Raw genomic sequence first — 18,259 nt, forward strand, 5'->3', positions numbered from 1 at the left:
GAGTCCCAAAAACGCGCTATTATTGAAACTGCTGCAAGGTTAATCAGAAGTGATATCAAATTTCAGGTTTCTACCGTGACGAATCAGTATCCAAGTAGTGAGGATTTAAAACTTGATTCAGCCCTATCGTTCATTCCGACTAGTCTGCGGACAGCACTGGAATCATTGTTCATTGGGAAAGACACAAGACGCAAGATTGCGGCAGTTGGTCATGCCATAATTCAGGCAGTTCACCGACGAGCTGCCATTGCACCACTACAAGTGGGACTTGCTGTGCAAATCCATCATCTGTATCATTCGAAGTTCCTTGTGGATACTCTTCATGAAATAGGATTCTGTTGCTCATACACAGAAGTGATCAGGTTTGAAAAAAAATGCAGCGGATTGTGTGGAACCTGATGTCCTAGGTGGTGATGTGGATTTGCTGGAGATGTCTGTCCTCTTTGCCGCTGATAATGTTGATCACAACGTTATCACTATTGACGGCAAAGGGACATTTCATGGAATGGTTGTCATTGCCTCTGTCACCCCTGGAAAACAGACAAACCGTCTCATTCCGCGACGACAGATCTCACAACTGAAAACTGAAAACAAGACAAAAATTCCTATCTTGGAGTACAGGTTTGCAAGGCATGCTTGTCATGAGGTAGTCTTCGAGGACCTGCCGAGATTTCTTGACTGTGACCAGAGGATCGATATTCTGTGGGAAGTCTCCCTCGGCCTCAAAGAGGCAACACCGAATTGGCAGGGGATGATGCATATCTTGCATCAGGGGAGCCACCACCCTGGCCAGTCGTCAGTCAAATTCTTGCCTATGATCAATATGTACTCTGGAGACAAATCGTGCATTGTGTCTACATTAGACTTTGTTTGCAACCTTGCCATGAAGCACAACCTTCCCACCATTGTAACTTTTTACCAGCCCTTGTATTGGAAGGCTGCCGAAATCATCATTGATGCGCCACAAAGTAGTCACCTGAAAGGCATTGTTCTGATGTTGGGGTGTTTCCATAGACTTATGAACTTGCTGGGGGCCATAGGAACTCTCATGGAAGGGACCGGTCTCAAAAACATATTTGAGACTGTCTATGGAGAAAATGCAGTTGTGCACATGGTAACAATATGTTCATTTTTGACGCCATATTGGATTTTGATGTTACATAGAAGGCCAACATCATTTTTTATGATCTCAATGTGTTCTTTGCCCCCAAAAACCTAGTAATAGACACCAAGATCATCAAATTTGAGTTGATAGTTACAGAGTTATGATCATTGAAAGGTTTTGGCAGCCATCGTGGACGCCATCTTGAAAAAAACACTTTTCCGGGGGTCATACTTTGGTAAACTTTTAGTATGTTATAAAGTACACTAAAACCTACCAGAATCATTTGAGAAACCTTTTGTAGTAATTTTTTGGGGGTTAAACTGTATATTGACCTGACTAAATCTTTAATCTTTATTCAGTAGATTGGAATCATCTATTATTCTATTTTGCTTATTAAGGGATTCTTAAAAAATAAATAATTATATACTGGTTTTTGAAAATCTTGCTGAAAGCAGGAGACGAGCTTAAATGGAATGTGTGTGACGGTAATGTCCAGAACTCCTATCAACCTTCACATCATAAATATTTCCCAGCCCTTTGAATTTATTCTAATCACCAAATGGCTGCTGTTATAAGGCTACGAGTGATCCCTCCCTGAACCCCAAAACGTCAGCTTTCATGCCAGTATGTCTAGAGGATGAACAGACATCATCTTACTGAATATTATGTTAGAATTCAAAGTCTCCATGTACTGCAGAGTCAGAGGAAGAGCATGGTGCTTGTTTGTGTCACCTCTAATTCTATATATGCGCTTTTGTTTTAACAAATGATTCAAATGTTCAGGAGGAATTGAGAATTCTTCTGCAGAACCCAAACAAGCAAAAAGCAAAGATGAAGTCATCAGGAGTAAGCTGGACAGGATTTGGGTTTCAGCTGCTGCTCTTCTACCCTCAAACCCATCCATGCACAGCCAAGTGAGCCTTATTAAAAATTTAAAAAAGGAACCCAGATTAAAAAGAAATACTTATGGCTGCCAGACCATGTGTCCAATCACGTTGAAATTTGAAACATATAAATGTGAAGTTTCACTTTGATTGATTAAGCAGTTCTAGAGAAATAACTTTTTAAAAGAGTTTTTATGCTGAATCCAATATGGCTGTCAGACGGTGTGACGGATGAATTATTCGAGAATACCCTGATATCCCCAAGGGTTAAGGAACATTTGTATGAAGTTTCCCCTCGATCTGTCTAGCCGTCTGGAGAAGAATAATTTTATGGCTTTTAGGGTAAATCCAACTTGGCTGGCAAACCATGTGACCTATGACATAATATGTGTGAACGTTTTCTTCCTCATGGATAGGCGGTCATACTTATAAAGTTTCACCTCAATCTGTTTAGCCGTTTCAAAGAAGATTTTTGAAGGTTTAAAAAAACAAAAAACAATATGGCTGCTGAACCACATGACTGATGACTTCATCAATTTTTTTTCTGTGGACCAATTTATCCCAAGATGACCCTCAAAAATTTTCATACTGATCGGATATAGCATTCTATGTATGCAATTATGACGTCATAACAAAGGCACCTTTGACATCAACAACATCATGAAAAAAAAATCACACTTATTCCCCATGAGGAGTACTTGCCATGTGACAAGTTTCAATTTTTTCCTTGTGCTGTTTTGGAGATGAGGTCCAACGTTTTTCCTTTTTTCCAACATGGCTGCCACACCACGTGACCTATGACATCATAATTATCATTCCAACATTCTCCATGAGTAGTCGCTCCGATGACTAAAAATTTCATCTCAATCTGACAAGCAGTTGCAGAGAAAAACACTTATGTTCTTTGCGGACAAACAGACAGACAGACAACCCAAATGCAATGTGAGAGTAAAATGGCATCTCCTCTGATGAGGGTAAAAAGTACCAACAATTTGAATATGACACGAAGTGGAGCATTCAAAGCCTTATTAAGCTGTTGCCAGCATTAGCAGACCAGTGCCTGCAGTAAACCTGTACCTTTTATCTGGTTCCCAATTCATTTTTAATGATGACGACATTCATTATTTATTGCTTCACACTTTATCTCACTTGCAAATGAAAGCAATTGAACATATTTACCAACGATTTTGGTCCCTTTTAGTCCTTTTACCCCTTTGATCCATTTAAGACCCTTTAGACCCCTTAAGCCCCTATAGATCCATTTAAGACCCTGCAGACTATTTAGATCTTTAGACCCCAAATATTATTGGGATGTACCCTTTGGACATTTACACCCCATAGGCATAGATCCTTTACACTATTCAACCCCTTAAGACCATTAAGACCCTTTTATACGATTTAGACCACTTCAACACTTTTGACCCATTGGACTGCTCAGATCCCTTGACCCTTTAGACCTTTATACCCTTTAAACCGCTTCGACATTTTAAGATCCTTACATCCTTTACATCGCCTTAGAACCTATAGACCGATGAGACCCAAACTACTTTTGGAACGTATCCTTTAGACCTTTAGATCCTTTAGATCCCATAGACATTTAGACCACTTATGACCCTTTAAATTCAATAGACCCCCTGTGACCCTATACTCCCCTTCTACCTATTGACCATTGTGACCTTTAGACTCTTCAGATTCTTCAAACCCTAACTACTATTTGGATGGAGATGATTATGTTTAAACCAAAACAAAAGAAATCTCACTCTTTTTGGAATCTTTTGGGAAATCAGTCAATTAATTTTGCTTATAATTTAAGGTTATAACTTCAAATAAAATAGCTTTTGTAAGTACTTACCAGTACAGTGTGTGTGTGTGTGTGTGTGTGTGTGTGTGTGTGTGTGTGTGTGTGTGTGTGTGTGTGTGTGTGTGTGTGTGTGTGTGTGTGTGAGAGAGAGAGAGAGAGAGAGAGAGAGAGAGAGAGAGAGAGAGAGAGAGAGAGAGAGAGAGAGAGAGAGAGAGAGAGAGAGAGAGAGAGAGAGAGAGAGAGAGAGAGAGAGAGAGAGAGAGAGAGAGAGAGAGAGAGAGAGAGAGAGAGAGAGAGAGATAGAGATAGAGATATCGAGATAGAGATATCGAGATCAAGAGATAGAGATATAGAGATATAGAGATATAGAGATATAGAGATATAGAGATATAGAGATATAGAGATAGAGATAGAGATAGAGATAGAGATAGAGATAGATGTCTGGCTTCATTCTTGGGGCTATGGTGCAATTATAATTGGTCTTTATTTTGCTCACATATATAATGCAATGACGTGTTGAAAGTGAATAATGATGAATAATCCTTCCATCATCTCTCCAGCGGTTGGTGAAGGAAGGATTTATTGGCATTGAGCTCGTTCATTGTCACTGTGGTTGTTCAGCTAAACAAGTAACATCCACTTCACTCAATGGTCTTTGTGGTGTTGAATGAAAGTAGCTATTGAATATTGATGTGTTGAGTGACTCGTGAATAAAATGAGAATTTCTTGCAAAAACAAAGCACGTTTTGTGCTCTTAATTATGTTGTCAGATGAGCTCTCAGTGAGAGAGCCTTGTCGTATCCGCTAACTCAATTGGCTCTCTGCAAGGACTCCACTGATTGGCTAATAATGTTAACACATTTGCTTTATTACCACTTTTAGCAAAATGTAAACAAAAAATGAGTCACTACACTAGCTCCCCCACTAGATCGATGACCAAAGAGAGGCGATCGATAATGATGGAGACGTCAGCCCGAATTAAATGCCCGTCGAAACCTCTTAGGCCAATGGGCATGTCTGCCAAAACGAGTTTTCCTCACATCTGATGCAGTTGTTGGTGGCAAAGCGGTTGATGCAGATGTCGATGGGGCTGAACTCGTTGCTGTTGTGTGTGAGCTCACAGGAACAGTGGGAGACGTTGTAGCTGGAGTTTGTGCTGCTACAGCAGTAAGATGAGTATTATCAGACTCTTTTTCCATGTAGGTGACCTTGAGTCTTTTGAAACTGACCGTTTTGGACTTCCTATTAAAATCGAGGATGAAGTATTTGTCCTTCCTGGTAATGAAGAAGTTTGGAGATTGCAGAGAAGCCCTGACAGTGTCCTGGCATACAAAATCATGGGTACAAGACAAAATATCTTTGTGCAAATGTGTGGAACTCTGCTGAACCCTGGAGGGGATGTGATGTCACCCCTTCATTGTCATTTACAGTCTGTCCACATAATTTCTCAGGTGCAAGCTGGTGCAAATGTTAGTCGGGGCAACAAATTGCCCAGAAAGGCAAAATGTTGATCCAAAAACTAACTCGGCTGCCCTGCAACCCAGATGAGCTTTCACCGTGGCACGAATGCCCAAAAGCACTCCAAAAAGGAAGGTTTTCCATCCAGCGATGTGGGTCTGCTTGTGCTCTGAGTGAGGTCTTAAGCCAGGGGTCTCCAACCTGCGGCCCGCGGGCCACATGCGCCCCTTAGACGGATTTATGCGGCCCGCGGTGCCGTATTAAGTGTACATTACAATGCAGCCCACGATACTGCCAATTTGTCAGGGTCAATGATCAAAACGTTCTGTAATTTTTATTGTGATTTTGATTAATATTAGACACGTGTTTTTAACACGATTATTTATTTATTTATCATATTCGTTGGCAAGAAAAATATATTCAGCACTAATTTTTGTTTAAATTTCCGCATATTAATTATATTTTTTAAATTACATTTTTAACACTATCTCATTAAACATTTTATTTAAACGTTTTTTTATTTCAATTTTTTTCAGAAAACATGGCTTCCAAACCGACGAAGAAGCGAAAGATCAACGCCGAGGACCGTGTCTTCAATCCTGAATGGACGCAATGGTACTTCTTCGTTGAGCGTCGAGGGAAGTGCATTTGCCTCATCTGCAACGAGACTGTTGGAATCTTCAGAGTTCAACGTGATGCGGCACTTCAACACCAGTCACACTGACAATTACGCCAAGATGCCTGCCGACAAAAGGACGTCTGAGGTTGCGAAGAAGACTGTAAATTACGAGCGGCAGACCACAATGTTCATCAAGATTTCATCACCAAGCACCCAGAACACTCGCGCCAGCTACGAGGTGTCCCTCCTCCTTGCCCAGCACCTGAAGCCATTCTCGGAAGGGGACTTCGTGAAGTCTTGCATGTTAGCCACCCTGGACGCCATTTGCCCCGAGATGAAGGATACCTTCTCCAAGCTCAGTCTCTCAGCATCCACAGTTACTCGCTGCGTGGAGGAAATGGCTGCCGACGTGAGGTGCATGCTCCAAGATCGCTGCCGCTCTCTCAGATTCTTCTCGTTGGCTGTAGATGAGAGAACTGATGTCCGGGACATGGCCCAGCTCTCCGTCTTCCTTCGTGGCGTTAATGACAGAATGGAGGTCTTCGAAGAATTCCTGGAAATTATCCCCATGAAAGGTACAATCACAGGTGCTGACGTCCTTGAAGCTCCACTGCCCTGCTTTGATCGTTTTGGACTCGATCTCTCCTGCCTCTCAGCCATCACGACAGAGAGCGCTCCTGCCATGGTTGGCTTGGAAAAGGGTTTCGCAACCCTTCTGAAGAAGCATTGTGCAGCATTGGGTCACACACAACAGATCAAGTGCCTTCACTGCATTGTTCACCAGGAGGCCCTGTGTGCTAAGTCCGCATCGATGAAGGAAGTCATGGGAGTTGTTGTGAAGGTGGTCAACTTCATCATATCCAGGGGTCTCAACCACCGCCAGGTCAGAGATTTTCTCGAGGCTGCCAAGGCACAATACGGGGATCTTCTCTACCATTGTGAGGTCCGTTGCCTCAGCCGTGGGTCCATGCTTGCCAGAGTCTTTGACCTTAGGGAGGAACTCCAAGAACAACCCGTACATAGAGTTTTCTGACCCTGATTGGTTTTCACGACTGGCCTTCTTGACTGATCTTTTTCACCATCTGAATGAGCTGAACCTGCAGCTTCAAGGAAGAAGTCTCCTTGTCACCGAAATGTTTGCCTGCCTCAACGCCTTCGAGCTCAAATTGCGCCTTTTGGAGTCTCAGCTGGGCAAGGGGGACTTCACACACTTCCCTCGCCTGAAGTCCTGTGAGTTTTGTGACGCACCTGACTTCGCCACCAGCACAATCGGTTGCCTCAGGGTCGAGTTCGCTGCCCATTTCAAGGATCTCCGATCGCACAGCCAGCAGTTCCAGTTGTTTTCTTCGCCATTTGATGTTGACTGCGATGCTGCCCCTCCTGATGTGCAGATGGAGCTCATCGACCTGCAGTGCTGTGACGATTTGAGGGGTAAATATCTTGCCTCTTCCCTGCTGTATTTTTGGAGCCTCCACATCCTCCTTTCCGGCAATTATCCCAACCTCGTGTGGCTTGCCCTTAACACAGCATCAATATTTGGCTCTACCTACTGTTGCGAGCAGCTCTTCAATCGCATGAAGCTGCTCAAAAACCAGACGCGTGCCCAGCTGACGGACGCCCATCTCAGTGACGTTCTGTTGCTCTCGGTGTCCTCCATCAAACCGGACGTTGTAACACTCTCTGCTGGTAAGCAGCAACCAGCCATCTCATTGAATGTGCTCGTAGGCCCTTTCATGTAACTCTATTTTTCTCAATTGTGTTTAGGTTTACATGTGCGTTTTCAATAAAAACTGTATTTAACTGTTTTTTCACGTTTTTAGGAATTTAGCGTCCTTTTTTGGGGTGCGGCCCTCCGCCCCTCACCACTTTGGTTTTGTGGCCCTCCGCCCAAAAAGGTTGAAGACCCCTGTCTTAAGCTATCGATGCAACCATTCGAAACATGAAGTGAAGAGCTAATTATTATCGAGGTCAACAAGTGCTTTGTTGTCATTGTCCATTTGATCAGTCCATTAATGGTGGAATCGTAGGTATCCTGGCTAGAAAAAAAAACTAACGAAGCTCTTATTGGACTTTCCATAAACTGATGAAATCTTCAAAAAGAACTTTGAAATATGGTCTTTGTTAAATATGTTTGGAAATGGCACCTCGGTGCTTTGTTTATCCAAAGTCTGTTTGCCTTATCAGTGAAATTGCAGCGAGGGTGATTAAATCCTGACATATAGACCCATGGCCGCTCAGTACCTTGCCGTCACCCTTTTCACTCATCCGAGTCGAGCAGGACCCTTAAGTCGTAAGCATGAAAAGATCGTCCCCATCAAGCCAGGCAGTCGGATAAGCAAAATTAAATTTAAAAAATAAGTGTCATAACAGTAAATTCCGAATTATTTTATTTATGTTGATTTATTTATATTGCATGTGCAGACCCTTGGGGTAGATGATGGGTACAGATCGTGAACCCCACTGGCACATGCTCATGTGTTTCCCTTAAGAGTGGTTTCCTTATCAAGGCTGGTGTTGGCTTGACGGTTCAGGTGGATGACTTAAGATCTTGGGATCTTGAGTTCAAGCCCCTGTCGTTCCGTTCAATTAAAACCAGGTGGGTTGATTCAGCCTCTTAACAATCGGAGGTCGGCAAAATGAAGTGCCAGCTGATGGGGGCACTGCTCAGCGGCACAGCGGCGCTTACAGAAAATTATGCAGCCAGCATCCACGGCCTGCATACAAATAAATAAATATTCTTATCAAAACGCCACAAATTATTCCCATGTTCTTGAGGGGAGGTTTTTGGTCCAAGTCCTTCACGAACCGACTGGCTAGACTCGGCACTTGATTGAGTAGTTTGGACAGTAATTTGGAATTTGGCCAAGGTGCCGGCGATAGCTCACTTACTCTTTGCTTTCAGATACCATGGGATCTTTCATGTCCACCATGTAACACCGACAGATGTTTTGTGTCAATTGCATGCTCCTTCATTCTGTTGATAAGGTAGATTGCCCACTAAGTGGAAATGACCTTGGAATCATTCACTGCACCAGCCCTGAGGATGCTGAAATGATGTTCAGGTCAATTGACCTGATATCCAAATCATCATCAAAAATTGCATCATTGAGGAACAAATGCATGTTTTGATCAACTTTAGTTTGGAAAAGCTTCGCTCACCATTGGCAGCAGAAACAGCGAGTGAGGGTGAAGACGATGTGAAAAGCAATAAATGTGGAAAGTGCACGACCTCTGCCCTTTGTCCTGTGGACCCATACAAACGAACACACATGCAGATGGGTAAGAGGAGGTGAGTTGTGAAACCCTTAACCCTGGAGGAGGTGAGTCGTGAACGATGTTTCTGAAGAGGAAAACGCATTCGATGACGAGATATGACAAATACACTCTGATGACGTAGCTGAGTAAATATATTACAAATAAATCGGAATGACAGCTCTGGTCATAACTTCTAATCCTCACCAGGCGGAAAAATATGCCGAAAATAGCATCTCGGCTGTGAGCAGATCCTTCTCTCCGAGCATGAGAGCGCTCTCTCGTGGTAATAAGTAAAATGGAATGCAGGCCAGATTTCCAAGCAATTGTTTTAAAAGACCCTCAATGAGAGACACCCTACAAGTGTGGTTTAGACATCTATTATCAGTGGTTTTTATTATTACAATAATTAATGGGGATGCCAAAGGAATGTAAGTGGGGACGTTTTTGCCAAGAGATCAGAAGTTCTGAGGTTCTCACGACCAGCTTACAATATTGTAGCATTGACAGTAATAACTAGAAAGGCACTCGGAAGAGCGGATCCCTCCACAATGAAATACCTGAACAAATGGAACATGTCGGGCCTAATACATTTTTGAGATTTCATGCTTTACAGTATATCGTTTTTGACTCCATCTATCAATGGTGAAGAATCACCTGAAAATTCAAAAAATTATCCTATCCGGATCTCGCCTCGGATCTTCAGCAAAATCTAATAAATTCTTCCTTGTCACACACCCAACCTGTCCACCAAGTTTCGTCCGAATTTGTCCACATCTTTTTGAGATATTGTGCAATATATCGTTTTTGACCCGATCTCTCAATGGTGAAGAATCACTTAAAAAATTTAGTATCCAGGTCCAGATCCAGATCTTGACAAAAATCAAATCAATTCGTCATTGTTACACACCCAAGCTGCCCCCCAAATTTCATCCGAATCCATGCACAACTTTTTGATATATCCTGCACACAAACAAACAAACAAGAAAAAGACGTGCAAAGCATGATACTTCCTAAATCCACCCCCCTCCCCCTTTCCCCAAAGCTTGCTATGGATACATCAAATTGTCCATTTCATAAAGATTAAAATTGACAATCTTAATCAAAGTTCAGGTCAATCAGATGAAAATTGATTATTTTTAAGACTAAAATTTGATGATTTTAGAAGTTTGACCTTGAGTTGACTTTTGACCCTTTGACCTCAAAAATAGTTGCTTTCCCAATTCAGTGATGGACTCCGCAAATCCTGTTCAACTGTCAAGTTAATGGGATGTAAATTGACGATTTTTCAGATAAAAATTGATTTTAGAAGTTTGACCTTGAGTTGACCTTTGACCTCAATAGTTGGTTTCCCAATTCAGTGATGCAATATGCAAATCTTGTTCAAATTTCAAGTCAATCGGATGAAAAATGATGATTTTAGAAATTTGATCTCAAGATGACCTTTGACCTCAAAATCAATAGGCTTCTCTGTTGAGATTACCTATACAACTTAATAAAGTTTCATGACGATCAGTTTAGAATTATGACCTGCAGGCATTAAACAGACAAACAAGAAGACGACGTCGTGCAAAGCATGATACTTGCAAAATCCATAAAACAAATTTGACCTCAAAAATAATTGGTGGTGGAATTCAATGCAACTCCTCTTCAAATTTCAAGTCAACTGGATGAAAATTGACAATTTTAGAAATTCGGCCTATGTTGACCTTTTGGCCAATGTTGACCTCAAAATAATTGGTGGTTGAAGTCAGTGACCTGATATCCAAATCCTCTTCAAATCTCAAGTCAATCGGATGAAAATTGAGGATTTCAAAAATCTCACCTTTGTTGTTGACCTTTGCCCTATGTCGACCTTTTGACCTCAAAAACAATGGGCTTCTTCCTCATGACAAACTCGATCATGTTGTGAAGTTTCGTGAAGATCGGTTTTAATTTGTGACCTGTAGGCGATTGACAGACGGACTAACAGACAGACAAACAGAATAAGAAAATCGACCAACCAAGACATCAAAAATCTTCGATTTTGCAAGTAATAAGAGAAGGATGACATGATAAGGGGTCCTTTTAAATACGATTCTCAATGTTTAGTTCGGCGTGATCACGATTGAAAGTTCCTTGCCAAACGCCAGCAGAAATGTGAGCGTAGTTGTATTGCGACGAGAGACGTCCCTAAGTGTTCCTCCGCACTGATGACGCCTCGCACCTGTGATATTGCAACGCCTGTTCGTGGCTGGTTATTCCGAGCTGGAGACGCACAACTGCAGCCCGATGCAGCGGAGACGCGTTGCTGCAAGCCGGAATTATAACACTCGTGACGCTATATCTCAAGCTCGGGTGCGCGATTGCCAAGGCATCGAGTAAAAAAACCAAAAAAACAAAGATCTTGATGGCAAGGTGAGGCGTGGAAGGTGGTGTTCGTGCGGAATCGTGCACACCACCAGGCATCTGCTTGATGCGGCACATCTGATTGAGAAGAATCTTCGTGGCTCCGTTCGATCCCCTGCCTGCCTGCTGTTGCTCTGCTCGAAAACCTCAATCCCTCTCGGCTCCCTGGAATGCCCCCTGGTGCGCGTGAGTATGTTCCGTGGCCATGTCTTGCTGTGAAGCGGTTTAAACGTGCCCATCAATCTGCCGATCACTTGTGATTGGGACATTCAATAATCTGCATTGTCTTGCAGGCCAACTGCATTCGGTTTTTCATGCACCGGGAATAACGACGTTTGCAAACATCTATTTTTCCAAAATAACATGTGATGCTGCTTGATCAGTACGATCATCAGTGTGTGCTTGCCAAAGAGGAATGAGGTCAAGGAATGAGCAACCCTTTATGTATGTTATATATATATATTGTTGTTCTGATTTTAACATGTTACATTACAGAAGAGCCGAGAGGTATGCACACTTGCCTATGCACTGTCTCACCTGGGTTCAAATCCCAACCCACCATAAATGCCATCCAGTGTTTCACAGGTAGGCTGATTCATCAATGTGTGCGCCGTCTCTCGGATGGATGTTAAACTGGTCGTATCATCTGCCAGCATTAGTTGATGGACGCTAAAGATCTCATGGTGTCCTTCCGAAGAGTAGGCAAGCGATCACAAGCATGCTGGCGAAATTATAAATTTCGGCCCTGGTTGACTCGTGGGAAGCCAACGGCAAAGTACCCAGTGTAATCCTTGCCGTGAGGTTCCTTTGGGAGCACTGAATCTGCTTTCAGGCAGACCTCCAGATTCGTACCTCTCCACCTACATGCAGACATCGTAATGTTATTTCAGGTTGAGTCTCTCACTTGCATGTGTCTCACAGGCAAGAATGCATGACGAGTGAAATTGTCATAGACACAAACAAACCCCACAATGTTATAAGATGATGGGCTATTGTAACAAACGATAATTATGTGCAATTTTGTATTTAAAACGTCTGCCGATGTATAAATGTGCATCGTCTCGATAAGGATACCACTTGACCACAACATTGTCCTTTCCAAATCCCATATCAAGCTGATTGTCCTGCATAATGCAATGTACCCTCATTGCTGCCTGTTTAGTAAGGTCATCGCTCCAGGCAACGTGATAGCGCGAACATTTTCATTGCTGAAAAGCACGCTCGAAGCGTTATATCATGTCGTGGTTGCAGCATGCTTTGCAAGACTTGTGCAGCTCCTGTGACGTCCCCAGGGCAACGCACTTGATTGTGGTAGGATGAGTCCGTGGGTGGCAGTGGCACCTTATTTGGTAATACTGTAGTCCCATTAATTGGCCTTTGATGGAGTTTTTTTATTTTTATTTTTTGCATAATGTAAGTACAAGGTTACATCCCTCTGTATTTTATGCTCCATGTTGCCACTTGCAGATTCTTAATGAGAATCCATTCCCAGGTAGAAATATTCTTTAGTGTTCAGAGCAAGCTCAATGCGGTTTAGTATTTCCATGATGATTGGTTTGAACAGAACTTCTGCAGAGATGTACAGGCATGAGCATGCTGAAACAATCTGACTACAGTTGTTGAATGTTTTATATTATACGGTACTCAAAGAAGTACCCACACATTGTGTAGAAGGAATTTAGAGTTGAGAAGGAGAGAGCCAGGTACTATGTACAGTGTAATTCTAAATAATTCATCACATATAATTCATTCATTTATCACTGCAGGCAAGACTAAAATAAAAATGTCACAATTAATGCAATATTTAATACGAGCAAATACTACCCGTCGCTTCGCTGCCAGGAATATTAAAGGGGGGTGGGAGAAAAAGAGGGGGGAGAGGGAGAGAGAGGATGAGGGGCGAGGAGGGGAGTGGGGTATCGAGGAAGGGTGGGTGGAAAGGAAGACAGTGTGAGATGAGAGGAAGGAAAGGCAGACGTGTGGTGGAACGTAAATTACCGCCCGGACGCGTCCAGAGACAAACACCGCCGGACGTGCCCAGAGACAAACACCGCCCGGACGTGCCCAGAGACAAACACCGCCCAGACGCGCCCAGAGACAAACACCGCCCGGACGTGCCCAGAGACAAACACCACCCAGAAGTGCCCAGAGCCCAGAAGTGCCCAGAGACAAACACCGCCCGGACGTGCACAGAGACAAACACCGCCCGGACGTGCCCAGAGCCCAGACGTGCCCAGAGACAAACACCGCCCAGAAGTGCCCAGAGCCCAGACGTGCCCAAAGACAAACACCACCCAGACGTGCCCAGAGACAAACACCACCCAGAAGTGCCCAGAGCCCAGACGTGCCCAGAGACAAACACCGCCCGGACGTGCACAGAGACAAACACCGCCCGGACGTGCCCAGAGACAAACACCGCCCAGACGTGCCCAGAGAAAAACAATGTCCAGACCCGCCCAGAGAAAAACAATGTCCAGACCTGCCCAGAGACAAACACTGCCCAGACGTGCCCAGAGACAAACACCACCCAGAAGTGCCCAGCGACAGACACCACCCAGAAGTGCCCAGAGCCCAGAAGTGCCGAGAGACAAACACCGCCCAGACATGCCCAAAGACAAACACTGCCCAGAGACAAACACCGCCCAGAAGTGCCCAGCGACAGACACCACCCAGAAGTGCCCAGAGCCCAGAAGTGCCCAGAGACAAACACCGCCCAGACATGCCCAAAGACAAACACTGCCCGGATGTGCCCAGAGACAAACACCGCCCGGACGTGCCCAGAGACAAACACCGCCCGGACGTGCCCAGAGACAAACACCGCCCGGACTTGCCCAGAGACAAACACCGCCCGAACATGCACAGAGACAAACACCGCCCAGACGTGCCCAGAAATAAACACCTCCCCAACGTGTCTAGAGACATACACCGCCCAGACGTGCACAGACACAAACACTGCCAAGACATGCCCAGAGACAAACACAGCCCAGACATGCCCAGAGAAAAGCACGGCCCAGATGTTCCCAGAGACAAACACTGCCGGACGTGCCCCGAGACAAACACCGCGAAGACGTGCCCACAGACAAACACCGCCCAGACATGCCCAGAGACAAACACCGCCCAGACGTGCCCAGAGACAAACACCGCCCAGACGTGCCCAGAGACAAACACCGCCCAGACGTGCCCAGAGACAAACACCGCCCAGACGTGCCCAGAGACAAACACCGCCCAGACGTGCCCAGAGACAAACACCGCCCAGACGTGCCCAGAGACAAACACCGCAAGACATGCCCAGAAACAAACACCGCCCAGACGTGCCCAGAGACAAACACCGCCCAGACGTGCCCAGAGACAAACACCGCCCAGACGTGCCCAGAGACAAACACCGCCCAGACGTGCCCAGAGAAAAAAACCGTCCAGACGTGCCCAGAGAAAAACAATGTCCAGACCTGCCCAGAGAAAAACACTGCCCAGACCTGCCCAGAGACAAACACTGCCCAGACGTGCCCAGAGACAAACACCGCCCGGAAGTGCCCAGAGACAGACACCACCCAGAAGTGCCCAGAGCCCAGAAGTGCCCAGAGACAAACACCGCCCAGACGTGCCTAGAGACAAACACTGCGAAGACGTGCCCAGGGACAAACACCGCCCAGAAGTGCCCAGAGACAGACACCACCCAGAAGTGCCCAGAGCCCAGAAGTGCCCAGAGACAAACACCGCCCAGAGATGCCCAGAGACAAACACCGCCCAGACATGCCCAGAGACAAACACCGCCCAGACATGCCCAGAGACAAACACCGCCCAGACATGCCCAGAGACAAACACCGCCCAGACATGCCCAGAGACAAACACCGCCCAGACGTGCCTAGAGACAAACACCGCCCGGACGTGCCCAGAGACAAACACCGCCCGGACGTGCCCAGAGACAGACACCGCCCAGACGTGCCCAGAGACAAACACCGCCCAGACGTGCCCAGAGACAAACACCGCCCAGACGTGCCCAGAGACAAACACCACCCAGAAGTGCCCAGAGACAGACACCACCCAGAAGTGCCCAGAGTCCAGAAGTGCCCAGAGACAAACACCGCCCAGACATGCCCAGAGACAAACACCGCCCAGACGTGCCTAGAGACAAACACCGCGAAGACGTGCCCAGGGACAAACACCGCCCAGACATGCCCAGGGACAAACACCGCCCAGACATGCCCAGAGACAAACACCACCCAGACGTGCCCAGAGACAAACACCGCCCAGACGTGCCCAGAGACAAACACTGCCCAGAAGTGCCCAGAGATAAACACCGCCCAGACGTGCCCAGAGACAAACACCGCAAGACATGCCCAGAGACAAACACTGCCCTGACGTGCCCAGAGACAAACACCGCCCAGAAGTGCCCAGAGACAGACACCACCCAGAAGTGCCCAGAGCCCAGAAGTGCCCAGAGACAGACACCACCCAGAAGTGCCCAGAGCCCAGAAGTGCCCAGAGACAAACACCGCCCAGACATGCCCAGAGACAAACACTGCCCAGACATGCCCAGAGACAAACAACGCCCAGAGATAAACCGCCCAGACGTGCTCAGAGCCAAACACCGCCCAGACGTGCCCAGAGACAAACACTGCCCAGAAGTGCCCAGAGATAAACACTGCCCAGAAGTTCCCAGAGCCGAGAAGTGCCCAGAGACAAACACTGCCCAGAAGTGCCCAGAGACAAACACCGCCCAGAAGTGCCAAGAGACAGACACCGCCCAGAAGTGCCCAGAGACAAATACCACCCAGAGACAAAAACCGCTCAGATGTGTTCAGAGACAAATCCTGCCGCCTGGACATGTCTGGAGACAATCACTTTCAGATATGTCGAGAAAAAGTGAGAGAGAGAGAGAGAGAGAGAGAGAGAAAGAGAGAGAGAGAGAGAGAGAGAGAGAGAGAGAGAGAGAGAGAGAGAGAGGGAGAGAGAGAGAGAGAGAGAGAGAGAGAGAGAGAGAGAGAGAGAGAGAGAGAGAGAGAGAGAGAGAGAGAGAGAGAGAGAGAGAGAGAGAGAGAGAGGTGTGTGGGAGAGGCGTGGGAGAGGCGTGGGAGAGGCGTGGGAGAGGCGTGGGAGAGGCGTGGGAGAGATGTGGGAGAGGTGTGGGAGAGGCGTGGGAGAAGAGTGGGAGGAGGGTGCTGCACTGTATTGGGAGGGGAGAGAGAGAGCAAGGATGGGACAGAGATGGAGAGAGGCACAGTTGTGCTTTGTGAACAACACACACACACACACACACACACACACACACACACACACACACACACACACACACACACACACACACACATTAGTGAAGATAAAATATCAGGCACAACGGCAAAAACGACATAAAAATGTCATTATCCCTGTGGTTTTAGTAATTTGACTGTATGGAGTTGAAGGGCTTGCCCACATTTATTTACAACTCAAATGGTCACCAGCCTACCCGTCGGCCTTCTTTGATCACATCGCAAAATACAGTGAGATGCATGTGTATGCAATCATGTACTGTGCCTGTGCCAAGTATGAACAAAATTGGACCATTCATATCTGAAAAGTCTTTGGGAACAGTTTTAAGTACCAAAATGACCACCAGTCATCAATCTTGGGTCTGATCCAAAATTAAAAAACGATACGCATGCATATGTATGCCATCATTCCTAATCTGTTTGCCAAGTTTGAACAAGATAAGTGAATGCATGTCCGAGCAGTGATACCACTCCTCATTTTCATAAATGCCAATGTGAGCCGATGAAAAAAGCCAAGAATTCACAAGGTTTCGGAAAAGCGATGATAATAGAAAACCTATACGCCAAGAAAACCTATAGAAAACGAAGACGCCAAGGTGAACAACGAATAGCCAAGATCTTGTGAAGGAGGAGCCTTTAAAAAAAAAGCCAAGGAGTAGTCACACTGTGTTCAAGGAATGGTTGAGGACTTGTTTAATACCTTTTTTTCCAACTTAAATGGTCGTCAGTCTACCAGTCAGCCATCTTTAATCATACAGCAAAATAAAGTGAGGTGTACGTGTTTGCCATCATGTACTGTGCTTGTATTGTGCCATGTTTGAAAAAATCAGACCATGCACGTTTGAGGAATGGTTGGGGACACATTTACGTCACAAAATGGCCACCAGTCGGCCATCTTATATCTTACATCTTAAAACAAATAACATGCTTATGTAAGACATCAATCCTTATTTGTGTACCAAGTTTGAATAAGATCAGTGAATGCATCTCTGTGAAATGTTTGAGGACGTGTTCAACATTGGGATTTTACCACTAAAATGGCCGCCAGTGTGCCATTTTAAATTGAATCGCGAAATAAATGTATTGTCTTTTTGCCAAGTTTGAACAAAACCGGTCCATACATGTCCGAGATATGGCTGCGGATGGATGCACGGACGGACAACACCCAATCCATCAGCCCCCGCTTCGGAATAAGTCCAACAGGGGCTAATAATACGATACAATAAGTTAATACTGCACAATAATGACTACTGAAGTGCCTTGGGAGAGGCAACATTTCGAGTCTGGTTGCTGGGTGCCAGAATTGTGAGCTTCGCAATATAGATGAGAATATGATTTGTCATACTGCCTTCCACCTTGTGGTGCAACATGATAAACATTTACATCAAGAGAATTGGGGTCTTCCCAACACACTTAACTCCCCACCAAGTAGGTTTGAATTTATTTTTTCTTTCATCTCCATTTGCCAAGAGGCTTCCAATGGTATGCAATATGTTGGGGTTA

At 45.4% G+C, this 18,259-nt stretch overlaps 2 protein-coding genes across 3 annotated transcripts in view; both read left to right on the plus strand.

The window, feature by feature from the left end:
• The first annotated feature begins 5,985 nt into the window (after positions 1–5,985).
• On the plus strand, positions 5,986–6,900 carry LOC147026472 (general transcription factor II-I repeat domain-containing protein 2-like). The gene has a single exon (XM_085883580.1). The coding sequence runs from the start codon at positions 5,986–5,988 to the stop codon at positions 6,898–6,900; it is 915 nt and encodes a 304-aa protein (XP_085739706.1).
• A 4,444-nt stretch (positions 6,901–11,344) lies between these two features.
• The window catches only part of LOC147026473 (uncharacterized), a 40,731-nt gene continuing 33,816 nt past the window's right edge, over positions 11,345–18,259 (plus strand). The window contains exon 1 of one of the 2 annotated variants that reach the window (XM_085881909.1): positions 11,345–11,693. The gene's annotated coding sequence lies outside the window, so the exon portion shown is untranslated. The remainder of the gene's footprint in view (positions 11,694–18,259) is intronic. The other variant, XM_085881908.1, reaches the window with a different exon arrangement.

Source organism: Eptatretus burgeri, chromosome 5 (genome assembly GCF_056783735.1).
Source record: "Eptatretus burgeri isolate ZD-2024b chromosome 5, Ebu_testis_v1, whole genome shotgun sequence".
NCBI classification, from domain to species: domain Eukaryota; kingdom Metazoa; phylum Chordata; class Myxini; order Myxiniformes; family Myxinidae; genus Eptatretus; species Eptatretus burgeri.